Here is a 21,360-nt window from a genome sequence, read left to right as displayed (position 1 = left end):
ATCAAACAGTGCCAATGTTGCACCAAGCACAAAGCAGCTACATGAACTGCTTTTCTAACAGGCTGCGATTGCTGGCATGGCATAGATGCAATGAACATTTTTCTACAATTTCTCTACAGAGAAAGACTGATAATTATTATTTATCTTACCTTCCTATACTTGAGTTGTTGGAGTGTCTGGTAAATTTTAACTGACAGAAAAGATCTCAGTAACAATAATTTTAAATTAATGCATCGCTCCCCACCCTTACCACCCCAGCTACCATGGTGATTTTTATGATCGTTACACTTTAAGTTTGGACATACTGTCTGATACATTTTATGTAGAAATGAGAAGACAAAAGAACCCATACCAGAAACAAACGTCCTCAATTTTTGTTACATGAACGTGTTGGACATTTTTGTCTGCTCTTCCGTATTTCATTAAAATAATTTAAACTGTTGTTTATAGCTGTCATCCAACTAAACCCATGATTTCCAACACAGAAAACCATTACCACATTTCATCAGTCTGTTAAGATATGAACCTGGCGTATTGTTAGGTGTTCTGTGCGTTTGCAATCAAGAGAGAAAATCAGCTTAATTTTTAAGTGGTGTGTGTACCCTGCTGAGGCAGCATGATGCTGTAGCCAAAATGGAAAAATCTCCTTCATGGAAACACTTCCTTTTTTTCTAAGTTATTCAATTTTTTATATAAAGGCAACTAACCAAATAAACTTTTGCTTCTCAAAATTTAGAGACTGGCTTTGCTGCAGTATCGACATCTGTTCTTTTATTGAAAGCAGGCAGTATGCCCTCCAGTTGAGAACAAAAATTTATATTAGTCTTGCACTTTAAATTCTAACATTTTTAGATTTATATATGGAGCCTTATGTGTATGTGATCTAGACATCTAACCGACTAATAAAGAAAACAGCCAAACAGCAGAAAACAGCTGAAGAGCCTAGCACACTGAAAGTTTGAGGAACATAAGCAAGAAGTACTACCTGTATTGATTTTTATTGACTGTATATGTTATTTTTTTTAAGAATGAATGTTGTTGATGGTGTCTATTCCTCATGCTATTTTTAACATTTATCAGATAGAAATCAATGAATTCAAACTAGAGATGCTACCCAGTACTCTGTGGCAAAACAAAACCAAAAAAGTCCCAAAAGTATGTGCGAAGAATTAAGTTTCAGAAAATAATAGTAACAACATAGCTGTAGGGTGGTTCAGTCTTTGTATCTGCATGTCCAGATAAGCAGGCTTTGGATCAGGAGGCCTTTTGAGATGTTCCATTTGTCATTGATCACAACTCACTTATCTCCTACATTAGAAGGAGAAGCTGGAAAACATTACACCTCATCAGAAACACCGTCTTCACACAGTATGCTGTTGGTCAGTGCTGATGCTATTCTGAGCAACAGGAAAGGTGTAGAGCTGAGAACTCTCACTGACAAGCCCATAGGAATTTGTGAACTCCTTGGTTGTCTTAGATTGCTCCAACAATAAAGTTAACTTTCTAACGCAGTTTTTGTCTTCAGAACATTTAAGAACACTTCAGAAGCCACATCCTTCTGGAAGTTTAGCAAATTTCATTCTTCTCTTTTCTGCACATAGATAAATTCAGATGGCAATATTACAAATGTTTAACATGCATACAATGGAAAAAGTATTAGAAAAGGGGTTTCTAGTCCCAAAGCTGTACTAGACTACTTCTCTGTTCAGCTTGGAGTATAGTGTACATACATGTAATGCCTCAAGTTTTCCAAAGAACCTGGGCTGATTTACATCAGTGGAGAACTTGTCAAGGGATCTGATGATGTGCTGATGAAGAGCAGCCATTCTCAAATCAAACAGAACTGGTAAGGCTAGAATTGGGTCCTGAGTAGCTGAGAAGTCAAGTCAGCGATCTCCTGTGGACTACCTCTACCAAAAAGCTTATTGTGCTGGATATTTTTATAAAAGTAAAGTAAATATGACAGTGGATGAAGTGGTAGCCATTGTGTCTAGCCTCTGAGGTCTTGATCTGGCAAGATGCTTAAAAGGGCACTGAAATCTGCAAACTGAAACAAATGTATGTGTCCTACCAAGCTTGTGTGCTATGTTGAATCAGGAATACTAGGAAAGTTGATCAATTTTTCAAGCAGCTATAACAGATTTCTTTAAATAGTATAAATTTACTTTAAAAGATCTTTTATTTTGTCCTGGTTTCAGCTGGGATAGAGTTAACTGTCTTCCTAGTAGCTGGTACAGTGCTACGTTTTGAGTTCAGTATGCGAAGAATGTTGATAACACACTGATGTTTTCAGTTGGTGCTCAGTAGTGTTTAGACTAAAGTCAAGGATTTTTCAGCTTCTCATGCCCAGCCAGGGCACAAGAAGTTGGCACAGGACACAACCAGGGCACCTGACCCAAACTGGCCAACGGTGTATTCCATACCATGGGACGTCCCATCTAGTATAGGAACTGGGAAGGGGGGGCGGGGAATCACCACTCGGGGACTGGCTGGGTGTCGGTCGGCAGGTGGTGAGCAATTGCCCTGCGCATCATTTGTACATTCCAATCCTTTTATTATTGCTGTTGTCATTTTATTAGTGTTATCATCATCATTACTAGTTTCTTCTTTTCTGTTCTATTAAACCGTTCTTATCTCAACCCAGGAGTTCTACTTCTTTTTCTCCTGATTTTCTCCCCCATCCCACTGGATGGGGGGAGTGAGTGAGCGGCTGCGTGGTGCTTAGTTGCTGGCTGGGGTTAAACCATGACACATTTGCATCATAAGGGTTTGATGTCAACATAAAAATATAATTTTTAGAAACGCTGTATTTAACTGCTGCTGAGCATTCTTCAGTAAGATGATACAAAACTGTTAGCATTGGCTGGCTAGAATGCTAACTTTAGCACTAAAATATTGTAGTTTAATTGCTCAAGTTTTTCTATCTGTATTTATGAAAGAACATACATCTATATAAAATGCATATTATGCAATTGATACTGCATAATGATATTTCTGTTTGACTTCAATAACAGTTATGACATGCTTTTACTTCTACACTACTCTTATTGACATTCTGCTATCACTTCTACACTACTGTTATTCACATTCTGCTATCAGTATTCCATTAGCTGACTATTTCTGCCTAAGAAAGAGTAGGAAATGCTTCTGACTACATTCCTTTTATTTTAGAACTCTTTTGGGTGGTTATCAAGTATAAGACAACTTTTTTAAATCAAGGGAAATATGTTTTCCCCAAATACTTCCAACATGTAGTCCTAAATTTTTATTGTTACTATCATCTGTTATTAAAAGTTATAAATCAAGATAGAATTTGGATGGAATAAAAACCTGTCTTGACTATCTAAGTAAAGCAAGGTATATTTATATTCTAGTATATAGGAAATATTGAGCATAGTTTTTTACTTTGTTGACAAGATACTCTTTAAAAGAATCACTATTTTTTTAAATTCATTACAGGGCATTTTATCATTTAATTAAAAAATAGAGTTTAGTCCCTGAAAGTCTGATCCAATGAATACGTATTTTTAAATCAGCAGTTGGTGTTTTGGGCATTGATACTCTCTTGCATGGAACTAGAGAATCTGGCCTTCCATTTGTTAATGATAAAATCACTTTGGCTATATGTTTCCCTTGATAGATTTCATAGCTCTAATATTCTAAACAGTATGTGCACAAATCCATGCTAGATTTGCACACATGACTACTTGCACCATAACTACTGTCGTGGTTTAACCCCAGCCAGCAACTAAGCACCACGCAGCTGCTCACTCACTCCCCCCCATCCAGTGGGATGGGGGAGAAAATCGGGAGAATAAGAAGTAAAACTCGTGGGTTGAGATAAGAACGGTTTAATAGAACAGAAAAGAAGAAACTAGTAAAGATAATGATAACACTAATAAAATGACAACAGTAGTAATAAAAGGATTGGAATGTACAAATGATGCGCAGGGCAATTGCTCACCACCTGCCGACCGACACCCAGCCAGTCCCCGAGTGGTGATTCCCCGCCCCCCCTTCCCAGTTCCTATACTAGATGGGACGTCCCATGGTATGGAATACACCGTTGGCCAGTTTGGGTCAGGTGCCCTGGTTGTGTCCTGTGCCAACTTCTTGTGCCCTGGCTGGGCATGAGAAGCTGAAAAATCCTTGACTATAGTCTAAACACTACTGAGCACCAACTGAAAACATCAGTGTGTTATCAACATTCTTCGCATACTGAACTCAAAACGTAGCACTGTACCAGCTACTAGGAAGACAGTTAACTCTATCCCAGCTGAAACCAGGACAACTACATAGATGTATAAAGCCTTCTGAGCACGCATTTATCTGATCTGGTACACACACAGATCATTTCAGAAGTCAGGATCTGTAAAATATTAATTATGATTTAATGAAAAGAAAAAAAAATCAAAATATATGTAATCACTTTGAGAGACTTTATCAATGAATATGTCACAAGGTTTGCCTTTCATAGATTATTGTTTTGGCCTATAAATATTTAATCTAGTCATTCATCTGAACATAGGATTTTGTTCTGAAGATACACTGTTCTCTTCCTTATAAAACTGAAAGTATCTGTGGTAGTAGGACTTTCTGAACGATAGTGCTGGAAATATTTTTTGGAAGAGCAATTGTTAGGTCTGAAAAGTAATATATTAATTAGGATACACATTTTGTGGATGCTTTAAGGAGCCATTTTTGTTTCATCCATAGATTTAACCTTTTATTTTGATTTAGACTTGAGCTAAGTGGTCACTAGCATGCTAATCAATTTTACCTCTTCAGAGTAGGAATCTGGAACAGACTTATTGTTCTGACATGTACTTTCTAAGTGGTATTTCTTAAACTCACCATGCTGCTTGTCCGTTGAAACCCTTGCTCAGTCTGCAAGGCTCTGGTACTTTAGAGCACCACAGTAAAACAGTTTTGGTATTCGCTTATCTCACCAACTAGTAGTAATCCTGTTACTGTTATCCACCAATAACTAGGAAAAATAGTTTATTCTTGGCCTTCACTTGATAGTTGAATGTCACTAGTAAGTATGCATCTGTAGCTGAAGTCTCTTAGATCCAATGGGAAAACTGTATTTATGTCCATGTCTTTCACTAGAATTTGCTTCCCAGGGAAAGCTGGGGGAACCTCTTTGTAACCGGCAATACTAAACACAGATTGCTCAAAACTCTGCAACTTGGTAATAAACATAATTTCAGAAGACTGGGCAGTGAAACTGAGTTCAGGTTGATTCCAAAATAGAAGGGAAGAGGGGAATGAAAATGAGTAACACAATAAATAAGGAGACTGTACAGTTGAGGAGTTCAAGGAACTACATTTAAAAGTATGAATCCTGGTCTCTACCAACTTGTTGTTTCAGAGACAGAAAAACAAAAATCAGAGTGGAATGTGGCTTTCTAGTAGTATAGCCAGAGCTGCACCTCCATAGGCAGCAGTATTACTGCTGAAATGGTATGTCCTTCTTAATCTGGATGAAAGGGCACTTGTTAGGGCTTTTTGCTGAAATTTATTCTACCATACAACTGATGAAAACTAGCAAATAACATTTTTTTGTGTTCATTCTGCCAGCAAAGTATGAAGCTTTCAATCCTTCACTGTTTCCCTCTGGTATTACATCAATATAATAGACTCTCCACAAGCTTGAGACATTCAGGTACTAAAGTAATGTAGAATCTGATTCTACAAAATGTTTTCTTCAGCATTCAGGAATGGGATTACTTGGCAATATTTAGCCATACATTTTCCCTAAGTTGGAAATGTGTCAAACCACAGGTGATGTGGTATTTGTGTTTCTAAAGCGTTTTTTGTCTAGGTACAAATCAGATGCAATATATCCCATCCCTTAGGAATGAGCTACTGCCTCTCTATATAATAAAGTAGGAAGTTCTAATTTGATGTCAAACAAACATACTAAATGCTAATATTCAATTGAGCCGTATCTCAGTTCTAGTGATAAGGTTGCTAATGCTACCGTAATCATTTACAGTATTATAAATGTTTTGCAAGCTGGTGGAGCAAATAGATTATTGTGTAAAATAGATAAAACTAATTAGGCATGTCAGTTCACTCAAGCCTATTAAATAGAGCAATTTAACACGTTTTGTTAAATGGCTCTTAGCTTACATTTAATCATGCCCCCTCCCTTTTTTTTTACAGTGTAAAAACTGCATCTAATTTCTCTCTGAAGCAGATCTAAAGGTTGATGCATCTACTACATTTCTGTAAGTGTAACATTATTTACTGGTTTTGATTAGCTATATTTGAAAAGCCAGTGAAGCTTCAAAGACTTTAGAAATAATGGAATGGCTTCCTAAGTTACAGAAATGTCTGCTTGTTAATTTTGTATGCAGAGGGGATGACATAGGTTTGCACAAAAGCTGCATTGAAATTATTTTATTTCAGAGGCTAAGGACACCAAAGCAGACACATTCTTCCTGCTCCCTGCCAGCAGTCCTGTGCCTAAGGATGATGTCTTCTATTACTCTCATAATCACTCACTCCTATTAGCAGACTAATCCAGCAGTCACTGAATTCACTTGGGTGAAAAGAAAAAGTGTATTTATAGATAAGGAATACATTCTTCCCTCTGTATTTTTGTTCCTATGTTCCATGTAACTCACGTTAAAGGGTTTCCTCTGCTGTTTCTATTTTTTCATTTCTCCTATTACATTAAAGAAACTTCAAACATCAATATATGAGTGTCACAACATGGAAAACGAGTAGCTGAAGTTCTCTAGAACATAGTGTCTCAGAAAGAGATACGTACAAGAGAAAATGAGAAATTACTTACTCTTTTTCCAGGTGGCCCAGGTGGGCCAGCTTCACCTGAAGGACCTGGTGGACCCTGCAATGGAAAATGATACACTCAGTGGTAACAAAGTATAAAGTTATTATCTTTATTAAATGCAACAGACATCTGCAATATGTTGGCCCCTTTGAATGGACAGCAAATAAGTACCATAAATGCACACAGAGAAGTATACGTGCTTATTCAACAAATCCTTTCTTAGGGTGGTGGTCTGAAATTTTTAACAGCTTTTGTTACTGTACGAAATGCAATCTTTTTTTTTTTTTCTCTTCCTGTTTGCAACAAAACGTTTCAAACCCGAAAGTGGCTGCACAGAAGTAACATACGGTCTTAGCCTACTGTCTTAACTGCATTAAGAAGTTTCTTGCTTTCTCAGGTGCTGTAGTTGTTAGTGAAAAATTTTAGCAAAAGTAACATCTGTGAGTTAGCTACCATGGGTGGCTTTGTCTTGAAAAATCTTTTGTGCACTGATAGCCATTTGGCTACTCCATCTTGGTAAGCTGCGATACTCAAATATTTCAGGGTTACTGAACAGCTTTTCTTCAGGAACACAACACTCTAGAAGTTGTTACTGTTAAGTAAGACATACAGATACTAATTTCCTGAAGTCTGCACGTAAGCCCCAGTTTATAATTTACTTCTAACCATATGTTCAACGTACTAGCATTTTTTATTTTCACACTGTACTGTATAGGATAATTCCCTGATAATCAGAACTTACAAAGCTAGAAAGAGACTTTCCAAAATGGAAACCCTATCTTTTTCCAATTAAAAAAATTAAATTAATGATGTTTTAATATGGGAATCTACAGAAATATAAGAACTTCGATGCTTAATATGGGTATTGCTCAGATACTTCTTAACTTTCTTGAAGCAGAAACATCAAGATTTTGCTTCATGTCATCAGGTCAGCTAATGAAGATTATTTGGCTGCAGCATTCCTTTCTTATGCTCAGAGTTGCTCTATTTTTAGTGGTCCTCAGCAGCTCCAGCACAAATCCTTAATACATCATTTGTTTCTACTTCTAAAAGAAATTGAGCTCTTGCTTCTGATTGTTACTATAATATAGGCAGTTCTGTCTCTTCAAGGAAATAAATAGATATTTTTCAGTATAATAGAAAAAGCATTCACTTAGAAAATATTTTTAAGAGCATGAATGTATAGAAACCACTGATTCAGCAAAAGATACTTTCTTAGCATAGGAGAGAACTTGTAGCTAAACCAAAATGATAGAAACAACTCACAGGTTGGCCAGGATCACCATCTTCACCCTTTTCTCCACCAACGCCATCTTGACCCTACAGAATTCATGGGAAAATGAACAAACCAGAAAATTCAGCTAAATTAAGTAACTTAGTTTCATTTATGAATATAAGAGCACTATTTTTCTACAGAGCATTTTCCTAAGGATGCTAGTTTTCAAAACTTTTTAAAGATTTCTAAACCTTCTTTAAGCCTTAAAAAATATATGAACAGAAAAGCAACAGAGCTTACAGGCAAGACCTTGTCCCCAGACAAGGGTGAGGCGAGGTTAATTAGGATTTAGTGCAAACCAAGTCTAGGACCTAAAAGTGTTTTTTAAGTATACTTACAGCTGGACCAGGTTCCCCAGGGGGACCAGGATCTCCAGGAAAACCAACTGGGCCCTAGATAAATCAGGAAAAAAACAAGGAACGTGTCATCCATTGACGAGCAGGTAGCAATCATCACAAATATTTTATGAAGCATATAATGAATTTAGTTCAAATGTGGCAAATTAATACAGTTCTGTATATAGCACAACTTCAGCAGTACTTCACAGTGCTTTGTGTTAAAATTATTAAGCTCACTTACTGGGTTACCCTTAGGCCCATCATCACCTGGAGGTCCTTTAGCACCTGGTGGGCCAGCTGCTCCAGGCGGACCAGCCTCACCTTTTTCTCCCCTTTCACCTTTTGGACCCTGTAGCAAACATATGAACACAAAAATATCATCTGGAAATTGAGTGGCTAAAAAATGATTATAATGGCAAAACTGTTTTCAGACCTGGGCAATGTTACTCGTCAATACATGCTGGCACGTGAATGGGATATTAGGACCTCAGCCTCAGATTGGAAAACCTGTGAATCTCAGGTCAAGTGCCAACATCCGCACCCAGTTTGCATCAATGAACTGTCTTCAGAGAGAAAAACATGCATGTCAAAGTTAATACTTTTGGAAAAAAAATAGGTAGTCTCTTAGGAAGTCTTCAGCTTTGTCCTCTAGCTGTTAGTACAAGATGTGGCTATAATTATATGGAAACAAATTGCATTTTAAAGGTATAACTTCTTCACTGAAAATTTAAAGAAAACAAATACAAGTAATCTGATTATATGCTTTCTAAAGTAAACACTACCAGATACCTTAGTTCACAGTAATAAAAGTTAGTAAGACAAAACCAAAATACTCACAGATGTTCCAGATTCTCCAGGAGGTCCAGGGTTACCAGCTTCTCCAGGTTCACCCTGTAAATGTGTGAGGATAAATTGATGAGTCATTAGGGAGAATATTTCTATGAATTTACTTCTGTTGCTACTGTTATTACACATTCTTCTCATGCTTATTCATGTGAACAGCTTAAAAGAACTGTCTTTTCTTGGATCTACCTAAAGGGGGTTGAGTTACATATGGTTTTGCAGAACTGGAATCTGAAATTTTAAGAGTGAATATATCAAACTAAGCTTTTTGTGAGTCAGGGAGACTAACCTTTCCTTTGGGCTTTGGAAGATCTTCCCCTTTATTATCGCATATATTGCAAATTTCCTGTTTGTCATCTTTCTAGTCACAGAAAAGCCAAAGAGGTATACTGACTGTGTGTATTTTTTTCTCTAGAAGATACATTTTTGCCTGGTAGCAAGTTTCTACAAGTAAGAGAATACTAATTGGAAATGAATGTCAATGCAGTGAAGGCATTATTGCTATAGTTACTGTTAGATTAAAAAATTATGTAAAGAAAAACATAAGGATAAAATAATAGCATAACAGTTAGTAAAACTTTCACCACAGGCCACAATGGTATACACTATGTATTTACTGGTGATGGAAATTGTTTACTAAAGCAGATGGCTTTGAGGGATACACCATATGAAGAAAATCTGTGCAAGTCAAAGATTATACACTATTAAATGAACGTTTAAGTTAATTCAGTCTCTTTTTGAGCTAATACACAGCATTAGCTCAAGGACTGTCTTTGCAATTGTTAATTTTAAAGTTTAGTTATGACTGATTATTTTCTAGCTCAGTGGTCTGATAAATAAACCTTTATAGAAAACTACTCTGTTAGTAGAATATTCAACTATTAGCATCACAAACACACAGATCTGTGAAAGGATAACAGAATCTGCTTTGTGATTGTCATGGAGTGCTGAGATAAGAACTATATATTTTTATTCCAAAGGATTTCTCAATGTAACTGCTAATGGGGGGATCCCCCCCCACCCCAATATATGTTCTTTTTCCAAACCAAATGAACCTTGCCAATAATTATGCCTATAAAAAGGAGTACTTCAGTGCTGAAAATGCATTTCACCCAATCCCCTCTACTGAACTCAACACAGGTTTGGAATAAATTTGTGTATCCTTAATATCCTGTATGACCTGCACGCCACTCTTCATCCCATGACAATTCAATTAATACAACATGCACGCCTGTCATTTCCACGTAGACAGTATAAAAGTATAAATCATAAAGTAAGAATTTTCAACAAATGTTATGGTGTAGATACTGAACTTTTTTGTCATAAAAGCTAATGGCAGCATGATGACCTCACTGGAATCAGAATTTGGCCCAATGTAAATATTACGTCAGATGAATGGAAGAAGATTGGAGTACCCAACTGAATTCCAGAATAGGATAATTAACAGATAACCACAATTTAAGGAGCAATATTAAGATGCCCTTTAGAAAGGGCACTTTTAAAGGGTGAGTTTGCCTTTAGAAACTGTGGGATGTTTTATTAGACATACTTAAACTTGCAGTAATCTTAAAAATTAATGATCCCTTTTAGTACTTTAATATTCATTTGCTTCTGTGATACAGCATTCATTGTTTAAAAAAGAAAATCTACTGGATTCTTAATGTCAATAAGAATTAATTATGTTTTCTAGGAAAATATATAATCTTCATTTCCTTATCCTTTGCATGGGGTTTACTAAATCTGCAGCATCATTAGTATTGTTTTTTTGTCCATGTCTACTATCAATCAAATTAGATTTTTGTAGCAACAGAGAATGAGGTCTGGAATTAGCAAACAAATTGATGTTATTCAAGTTAGTAGATATATTAAATCTAACAGAGTCCACAATATAGACCCTTTCAACAGGTGTCCCCATTGCAGGACTAACTAACTGAGTGACATAAGAGCGCTAATTGTGCCAAGTCTTGCCTGACAAGCACTTGTGCCAGTATAATCCCCTTCTAAGCTTCTCAGAGAGCAAGTTCTTTTTCTGTCTTTCTGCCAAATGATATTGTAATTTATGATGATTCACATTTGATTTGTAATCCACTCTTTAGCCTGCCCATTGACAAACACATCTTCATTTTATGATATCATGCAACAAGAGAAAAGAGTCTTTCTCTGATATAGTGACCTATATTTGGGGTCAGTGTGAGAACGCTGTGCTCCTGGGATCTCAGGGGTCCCTGCTATAGCACACATATTGAAATTGGCAGATGCAGGCAGTCTATATGAGCTCTGTGCATAGTAACTCCCCAATAAGCAGCAGTGTGGAAGACAGCAAAATTGGAAGGGCTAGAAAATGTCAAGATGGTCCCCTTAAAGGGCATCTGTGAAAGATGAGACCTGTTAATGTGTCGTCTCACATTAATACTTCTAAATCATTGCTCTATTAAAAAATGTGACTCTTCCCTGCATGCAGTCCTTGTTTTTTCTGACACTGATTTTTATATTCCAACTATTAGGTACTATGAAAGGTTGCACTTGTTTAAGATAGCTGTTAAAGGACTTAAGCAATGATTTGACAGAGAAAATTGTAGCTGATATATATTTATAGAGTGCATATTTATAGCTACTAAAACCTGCAATCTGTAGGTTATTGTTTGCCTTTGTATTTCCTTGCACTTTTGGTAGGGATGGTATTAATTCAAAATCTGGTGCACCTTTTCCATGGGAAATAGTTCATATTCTTTTGAGAAATAGATTTTATGATCTAGTGATAGATTTATTCCACCTCTGGAATATTTTGCCTCTTTTGTTATCAGGTCAGATCTTTTAAAAGTTAGTGTGGTCTTTCTTAGGCAAAGCCTTCCTCTGACAGAATTTCAACAGGCAAAGACAGACATTCTAAACTACAAAGAATCATGTCATTTCATGGACATGTTTAATTCTGAAAACCTCCTTCGATTAAGCAAGCAGAATGATTTCTATCAGGCGAAGGACAGTAGTTTAAAAGTCCTTTGTTTTCCTTATTATGACCGGTTCTAGAGAACTGTCCATACAAAGCCCAGACAGATAGTGGCTGGAAGGCTGCCACCTTTTGGTTAAATTCTACGACGTGGTGATTTATTTTGCAAGAATGAGAAGCAACTTTGCAACTGACTGCGTTGTGAAAAGGATTCAGTTACGCTTTTGCTCCTTTTTGCCATCCTCACAAAATAGAAAAAAGAAAGAAAAAAATTGTCACTCTAGAAGACAATCTCTTTTCACATAGGTATGCATATGTGACTGTGTCATATATATTATGTCTCTGTGGAGGGCAAAATTTAATCAAGAGGGAAACTCTAAAGCTGTGCTGTATTTCCTGGGAGGGCTTACATTTCCAAGCATGTTAGAGAGATGGAGAAGGATGAGAAGAGATCACAGTCAATGAAGTCATGTAAAGTTATTAAAAGTAATTTGTTAGGACAGATAGTCAGCATAAACTGTCACAGACACATCTTGATTAAGTACCGTAGCAATTGTCTGCGCGCAGGTGTGTAGAAAAATGATATGCACACATAAAGATGCCTGTACAAATTTATCAGATGTTTTTAAACTTAAGGCCAGAATACTCAATTGCTTTTGTCCTCTCACTTCCATCTGCAATATAAATCAATGACAGATTAAGCATGTAAGCTATTGATTTCACTTGTTTACTGTGTTGGACTCCTTATTACTGTACTATTTTTAAACTATTTTAGAATTATATAATAGGAAGGAGTATAAACCCAGATGAGTGTAGTGGTTTTCTAACATCGGACTCTTTCATACAGTAAAACAGATCTAAACTCTGAGAGGTTACAGAAAGACTGCTTTGCTTAGGTTCTGCAGACTTTCATTTGCATTTCTTATTGACTCTGCCAGTTTAACACATGCCGTGAAAGGGAGGAAGGGTGGAAGAATGGCACAGTACTCAGTGCAGTTATCACAGATTAACCTAAATTAGAAAGGCAAATTTATTTTATTAGGCTTTGTGGAAGAGAAGTGTGAGGTTAATGTTACTTCTGTTTCCTGTCTCTGTGTTGTAAATTCTTATGTAATGTGAAACATCTAAGGTCCAGTTTTGAGAAGTCGTGAGCAACTTACTGGGTATTTAGAATATCTGCATGTTAGGCCTTTGATATTAAATTAGAGATAAGCATGTGTTGGTACACTTTGGTTTTCCACTTTTTCTTAATTATAAGCACAACAAAGAGAATAATCTCTGGGTAGAAGCTGGATTTAAGTGGTTCTAGTTGAGTGTAAGTCTCAGGACTTCTAGACTGCTCCATGGAGGCTATAGGCATTAATAATGCAAGGCTACATGCACTTTTGTACTGCAGATGTCTTTGAACATTTAGGCCTTTTTGTGTACAGCAGAGGAAACAACAAGCTAGTTAAAAATTCATGGCACTAAGTGTGACAAAAATTGTTTATAATTTGCCAGAAGGGGGCTTTGAAACCCCGGTATTAATGGCAAAATATCTCCTAGTCTAACTATTCAAATATGAAAGTGAGCAAATCTATTTCACTCCCCAACAGTGACAGGGAGGATGCCAAAATGCTTTTCAACACTCTACAATCAGCACTGCATTGCACTATCTCTAGTATGAGATGTCTTTCCTGAAAGGGATGCGTGCTGATGTAATAAGAAAAACATTGGGGAAAAAATACGTGAGAAGAAAAGGAAAAGCGAAAATGCATGTTTTGTTTAAAAGCATGAACTGTCCTCCTATTGTGGGAACTCTTCCTGACAAAAATACTCTTCATGATTTCTAAGCTTGCAGAACTCATTAAATGGAATTGAAATTAAGAAGGAAGGTATCCTAACTAGGAAAAAACCTGGCATGTATTAAAACTTGAGGAGGAGGAAAGTAATTAGAATAAATAAAAACTTCCAAAATAATATACTTGGAAGCTTCTCTGTGTGAATGCAGAGAATATGGGAAATAAGAAAGAGGAAATAAAAATGACAATTGGTGATAAACAGTCTGAATTTCATGTTCTTGAATTAAATTTGGTGGGCTGATTACCACAAATAGAGATTCTAAATCACATAGAAGAGTCACAGAGAGAAACAAAGGAGTAAGGAGTTCAATATAAGTAAATGTTTTTACAAAATGACTGGAATATGATTTGATCATGAAACAGTAAAAATTAAAGAGGTGATTGACACCAGTGGCAAAATTCCTGTTGAACTTCAGGTGGCCACAACAGTATACAAGGTGGGTTATCTTGTAAAAAGAAAGAATACCTAAAAGCTTTGTGAAGCAGAGTGACATGCCTTTGGACAGTGATCAAGAAGAGGATCATGACAAATATAAGTCATTTTGATTGACCTGATAATTGAGTCATTATTTGTAAATTCATAGATCTGATGGATTTGTACCTAAAGGTACAATACTGGCATGCTGTGTCAAAGAGAATATGTGGATAAATGAAAGGGAGCAGAAGTTAAGACTTCTGAAGTGCTGAAGTTCAGTAATGGTGTATGAGGAAGATGAGGGAAAAGGTACCTGTGCATTTAATTATCTGATGGGACAGGAAGAAAAAGGGAAATCTTGCTTCATATTCTGAAAAGTTATCAATACAGTGAGCTTTCTGAAAAACTACCAATACTGACATTCCTAGGGATGTCTTTTCAAGGATTCATTGACATCAGTGTTTCATTGAATACATACAATACGCTGTGGTAAATATTTAAATACTCAAGAGCAATCTACGTAGTTTCTCAATAAGTTATTTATACAGTGGCCTGGAATATATTTCTATTCTGTTTCCATCACCTCATGCTCCTTTCAAAATCTTCTTTCCAAATCCAAAATTAAAGAAAAAAAATCATATTAAATCTGCAAATCAGCAAAATGCTTCTAGGCTTACACACATGATATGGCTGAGGTCATCTAACTTGGTAAAATAAACATAAATAGGAATTTCAAGAGACTCTCTTTGGAATTTTGTGTTGGCTCAGCATTTTATAAGTTTACACTGGTGATTCAAATAAATCGCACAAAAAAAGCCATTACATCTATTGCATACAATATCTTTCCTTTAAGAAAAAGGAAGATATATCTGACATTCTTTGGGTAAGATATAAAATTTAAAAATAACCCCACCCCATATACTGGTAGGAAATTTTCTGACTAGGGAACTTATAATAGCAATGAAAATAATTTTGATGAATGAATGTCATACAGCATCAGTCTTAAGTCAGGTTTTTAATTAGCACAAATCATCCTCAAACCTTTGACTTTATTGGAACTGTATCTATCTGTATGAGGAACAGATACATATTGATGCTTCAGGTCTGCCTCATTTCACAGATATGTTTACCACTGATACATTAGATAGTAGCTTATATTCTTCATGTTGCAGGTGGAGGGCTATATGATATTCTAAGCTACACCAGTATAAAATGAAAAACACTTGAAGCCAATAATGTTACTGTAGGCATCAAACTATGTAGTTAAGGAAATAACCATAACCTTACTTTTAACCATATTCCTTCACCTGAAAACTACCTCTTCTGCTCCAAAGCTCTTTCCTCTGGTTGTTAAATATTTTTATGATGTGAAATAAAAGGACCAACCGTGGTAAGTCAGCCATTAGGAGTGTAGCTAGATCACTATTAAAAATTACTAGGTCAATGAAGGATATTTGGGAACTGTAATATATCTGTATAGCTCTGAAGAAGAATCAAAATGTATATTCATATTCCTATTCCATGCTTTCTCTTTCTAGGAGGTTATTATCAACACTCACCTTTTCACCAACACCTCCAACAGAGCCGATTGAGCCTGGGGGGCCTTGAGGACCCTACAATGATGAAATATGTTAGTTATCCCAAATATAGTGCTTATTACTAAATTACTGAGAGAAAAAAATAGGTTAATTCTTACATCAGCTCCATTAGGACCCTGTGGACCTCTTGGACCTGGAGGGCCAGGTGGACCCTGTATCAAAGAGACAATTTGATATAGTTACAATCATAAAGCATAAGTCTAGTGGGGCTTTCTTGGCCAATGAAAAAAAATATACTCAATCTGTAAAGGGTTTTTAATCTTAGCAGTGCTACAGAAACAGCAGGGCTAGATAGCTGCCCATTGCATGAGTTCACAAGGTGACAGAGGATCCAGACTATGTTATACTGTACCTGAGCTGGAAATGATCTGATGCTTAGGACTCCTGAGGATTGGTTTCCTGCATTGTATTTTCCCTGCAGGTTACCTGCATACCCATTCCACTGTGCAAAGACCCTGGCGTAGCTTATATGTCTGGTAACAGCCACATGACAGTACTGCACTATGGTGCCTACAGATGGGCAATAATAAAGCATCCAGGCTTGGCATGGGGTGTTGGAGGCAAATGTATACTGTAGGTAGCTTGCATTTCAGTCAGGACCAGCCCAGAAGGCATTCTGTCAACAGTAGAAACAGTTGGAGAATGTAGTCTCAGGATCACCCAGAGAAACATGGTAAACATAGCCATATAGTGTTTACCATCTTCTGGCCTGCAGTTACCTGAAGCTAAGGTACAATGCCCTGAATTTCAGAAAAGCAGCTCCAAACTCGCTGGTGCAGTGGTCTCTCCATTTTCTCTTTCTTTCCTGAACCTGCTTGCCACTGTCCTGTCTCAGACACACATAGCACCTACTTTGCTACCTACTCTTCAGGGTATTTCCTTAAGTTACATAAATCGTGATATTAAAGATGAGGAGATAGATGTGAGGAGGCAAAGTAGATCCCAGAGAGAGTTTATGTTACACAAAATGTTTCCTACTGAGGTACAAAATTCAGCAGTAGCTTGTCAAATTGTGAGCTACAGAGAAAAGACAATAATACACGGATGATCTTTATGTCCTCCAGAATGACCAATGGGGAAGAAGCCTTACCATTGGCCCCACATCACCATTTTCACCCTTTTCACCTGGTGGGCCAGGCAGACCCTAAAGCATGTGGAAGAGAAAATAAAACTATTAGTAGGGTACCTGGAATGGTGAGTTATAAATCAATATGAAACAATATAAATCAGATCTACATGTGAAAGTTGGGAACACGGGGTGGGGGTGGCGGACAAGAAAACAAAACTTATTTACGTTAAAAAAAAAAAAAAAAAAAAGGATATTTTTGTATTACAGCGAATGTATAGGTAGTCCTAGGATGCTTAAACTAGGTGAGGCAGAAAATTTTTGAAAAAAACCCAGACAGAAATGCTAGAGTGGCTGTCTTTAAAAATACTGCCATCCTTATCCAGAATCCAGCAGGGCATCTGGATAATTTGATTTATGCTGTGATACATATATATGTAAAGAAAACATGATCAGTGCAGCACAGTGAAGTGGTATGCAAAGATGTCTAAGCTACCTGAGTACTGGAAACTGTATAACTGCTTTAATAAAGTGTCCAGTGGCGGTAATAAAGCCTGCTGAGAGGCATTGCATTGAGTTATACCAACATATCCCTAGAAGCAAAGTGTCCAGGTTTGACTAGTAACAAACACCATGAGAAGGAAACTGTAGCTGATGCTCATACTGATATCTAGTATAATGTTACCACAGCTAGAAGCACTGTCACCACTAAGCTGGGCATTCCTAAATGTAGGATCAAAGCTTGGCTTCTGTAGAAAGCAGATCCCCTGGATCTGGAGTCAATAGCATTATGTTGATTTATGTTACATTAAGATCTGGTTCTAAGTTTCACCTCCTGGATTCTGGTACTTTCAAAGTATGTTATCAAACTATAGCTAACCAGATTGGAAAGCACAATTTGCCATCTTTGCTACAAAGTTGTATAAAAAAGTGTGAAGTATAAACTTAGTCAACACTATATCCATTCCTCAGCTGCCCTCCTACTATGACACAATCTGAACAGTAGAAAGACTTCCCCAGGTTTAGAGATATACCTATTCTAAAAATGATGTATGTGTCTGTTGTCTACTACTGTGAAAACTTGGCTGACCTGTCAGTGCGTTGTGGTTGTGAAAGCCTGTTTACTATTAGATAATCAGCATGAAAAAAGCCAGCTTTAAGTCATGTGATGACACAGTGATTTTTCTATATAATCCTTGCTTATCTTAAAAAATACTAGACTGTATTCTATTAAAATGGAAGCCCATAACTGATAATACTATCTTCAGTAACACATATTGATTACAGTACATGCTGAATAGTAATGCCAGGGTTATGATAACAGGTAGTTTTATTACTTTCTAACTCTCTTCATGTTTACTTCTTGTAACCTTGTAATAGTTCAACAAATGAAATTTGAATTGACTTTAACTTTTTCCTTCACTGTGAGGTGTTTTAAATAACAATATTGTAGCTAATTGTTCTAAAGAGTGATTAGAGCAGAAGCCTCGGCTTGGACTAGTCTTTAGAGAGCTGATATTCAGAGAGAAGGATCCCACCTCAAATAAACTAGATCTTCCAGTTGCCAACAGTCCACTCGGTTCTACCCCGTGAACATAAAAAGACATTTAGCTTAAAAAGTTGGATGCCTTATCCATTATGACTCATGGTCACGGTAAATATAAACAGCTCATTCAACTGCTCCTAGAGGAGGTATTTATAAAACTTTGAAGGCAATTAAACATTTATTTGATATTTCTGTCTTTGAAAAGACTTTCCAAAGCCATTTGGTGAACTCCTATTTCAACACTGAAATAATCCCACTGATTTCACTGAATCAATATTTCATGCATTATTGGACATAGTATTTTGGGAGTACTTTCAGTTCTTTTTGGCAAGAAGTAATTGAGGTGTTTGTCATTTAATATTTCAAAATTTAAGTAAAATTGCCATACATTGACTATAAGATAACCTTGATAGGCCCATAGAGTTTTTCATATTTTCTTAACTTTCAACTTCTTTTGTTAGAAACTTCCTTCTTTTTAAAAATACTATCAAAATTAAATAGCAAGGAAATTCACAATTAAGGTAATAAATATTCAAAATGACCAATGTTCATTTTTATGAACAAAAATACTTTTTACTTTATATCCAATGAAAGAAATATCAGTAGAATTTAACTGAATAAGTGTGATGTAGTTACCATGGAATATTATATATGAGACAGAGAAAGTTGTTACTCCCCAACAGTTCATAATTACCATGAGAACTGCATTACTGAATAAAAGAAACTCCTGATTTCCCAATGGTACATCAATACCATTAGCAAATATGGGATCTCAGTCCATGGACCAACATATTCAATTAAAATCTTACTCAGAGAAATAAAATTCCTCATTTGAAATATTTCATTTGCGTAAGTCAACCTAATTGATTTTTATATTTATGTAGCTTAGTGCTCATTAAACTTAAAAAGTGAAGGTGGACTTTACTGAAAAACATCAATTGAAACAGTATCCTAGATCTGAGAAAAATAACAAGGATAATTTTATTTCACTCTCTTTAGAACAGTAAAAACTTAACAATTCATAAAAAAATTTAGGAATAATTTTTTCTGAGTTATTGTTTCTGAAAATAAAGTTGTTTTCAGTTTCAAAGGCAATATGAATCTACAAAAGACATATGTGTTGGTGCAGTAAGGAACCGTTTATCTTCCATGGAGGTTTGCAATACATTATAAAATCCATTGTAAGTTTTGTGAACCGCATTATGTAACAGAATTTTAAAAATTATAGGTACAGGTTAAAGTTCGGCTTAGTGAAAGAGATTAGTCAGTTCACACATGGTGGATAGAAAGGAGACATACTGTTTAATACATTCAAACACTATTGCTATAATTTTCCATTTTTTTAAAAGAGAGTATATATGGTTCATATTACAGCTTAATGCATGGATTAGAAATAGTTTAAAAGTGCTCTGTGCTCTGATGTTAATTACATGGAAATGAATCAAAGGTCCTAAACTTCTTGTTCTTTGTTTTGTTATAGTTAAGCAAACTGAATTTTTGAAAAAGCAGGATTTTTCAACTGTAATTCTCTGAATGCAGCAGTGAGAAGCCTACATTTTACTGTATGCTTGCTTTGTCTTTTTTGACTCATAACAATTTTAAGAGGAAGAAACATGAAACTATAGGAACCTGCCAGTGATGCCAGCAGTGTATAAGCATCCTGGAGTTCTGCTAATCTGTCAGAATGCAAGTAGTGTCTGTGATGGTATCACTGAGAAACACACTATGTTGCCAAACCCTATTGTGAAAATACAGTAAATGACTAGGACATGTTAAATACGCCTCCAGGTTGAATCTTTTCTTTAAAATATGTATCTCCAGTAAAAACGAAGTGCTCTTGTTAAAACAGAAATTGTTGGACTCTATAAATGAATGAATTACTGAATGAAATTCTAAAGCCTATGGTAGCCAGGAGTTGAGTTTCAGAGATTCTTACCAATCTCCTTCAGCATTACATCTGCTATTTATGCATGAACTCCATGAATATGGGATCTTTCAGTTCTTATTAACTGATGCTGTCATTTATTTAATAGAAGACAGTATTCATTCAGTTTCTGCCACAAAAATCAGGGTTCTTACAGGTGGCGGGTAAAATAATAAAGGAATTTACCTGTAAGCCAATAGGGCCTGGAGGGCCAGGGAAGCCTCGAGGACCTTCATCACCTTTTTGCCCGAACATCCCTTGCTGACCTCTTGGGCCTGGCTCCCCATCACCTCCCTATTTGGAAACAGTGAAAAGCAAAAATATTTCAGGTCTGATAAAACTAGAAAAAGCTCCATAGAAATGACTGGAAAACAACTACAAGAGGGCTCAGAATCACTCCTAATGTCTTTAAGAATGCATGTACACCACCTTGATTGCATGAAATCTGTTATGCAAATAGAACACCAGCATATGCCCTGGTTTAATGTAGGTCAAATAATACTGCATGTCTCACAAAAATTTTCCCTGAATACCTCTTCTTTTTCACATCTGCATAAACATTCTAGCTGTTGAATACCTACATATTGGTCAATATGAGTAGCATATAGTTCTACTGGTCTTCATGGTACAAGAATTCAAAGCCTTCTAAATAAAACTTAAAATCAGTCACCAGTTATCAGGTGGATTTTAAAAAGAGATACTCTTAAATGCATCTGGTGCCAAGCTGATTTTACCACTGACTGTCAAACAAGGTCAGTGAAAGT

The 21,360-nt window shown here is 36.2% G+C and overlaps 1 protein-coding gene across 6 annotated transcripts in view; it reads right to left on the bottom strand.

Annotated features, from left to right (window-relative positions):
* COL11A1 (collagen type XI alpha 1 chain) overlaps positions 1-21,360 on the bottom strand; it is a 164,285-nt gene that overhangs the window by 17,147 nt on the left and 125,778 nt on the right. For all 6 annotated transcript variants that reach the window (XM_049807754.1, XM_049807759.1, XM_049807755.1 and 3 more), the window contains 9 exons: positions 20,783-20,890; positions 17,151-17,204; positions 16,159-16,212; positions 16,022-16,075; positions 9,254-9,307; positions 8,658-8,765; positions 8,417-8,470; positions 8,069-8,122; positions 6,806-6,859 (listed from right to left, as the gene is read on the bottom strand). In XM_049807754.1, the coding sequence (XP_049663711.1) occupies positions 6,806-6,859; positions 8,069-8,122; positions 8,417-8,470; positions 8,658-8,765; positions 9,254-9,307; positions 16,022-16,075; positions 16,159-16,212; positions 17,151-17,204; positions 20,783-20,890 (594 nt within the window). The remainder of the gene's footprint in view (positions 1-6,805; positions 6,860-8,068; positions 8,123-8,416; positions 8,471-8,657; positions 8,766-9,253; positions 9,308-16,021; positions 16,076-16,158; positions 16,213-17,150; positions 17,205-20,782; positions 20,891-21,360) is intronic.

The sequence above is a fragment of the Accipiter gentilis genome, chromosome 8, assembly GCF_929443795.1.
Source record: "Accipiter gentilis chromosome 8, bAccGen1.1, whole genome shotgun sequence".
Lineage (NCBI taxonomy): Eukaryota > Metazoa > Chordata > Aves > Accipitriformes > Accipitridae > Astur > Astur gentilis.
Note: the sequence above shows the minus strand (reverse complement) of the source record. Positions and strands in the feature narration are given on the sequence as shown.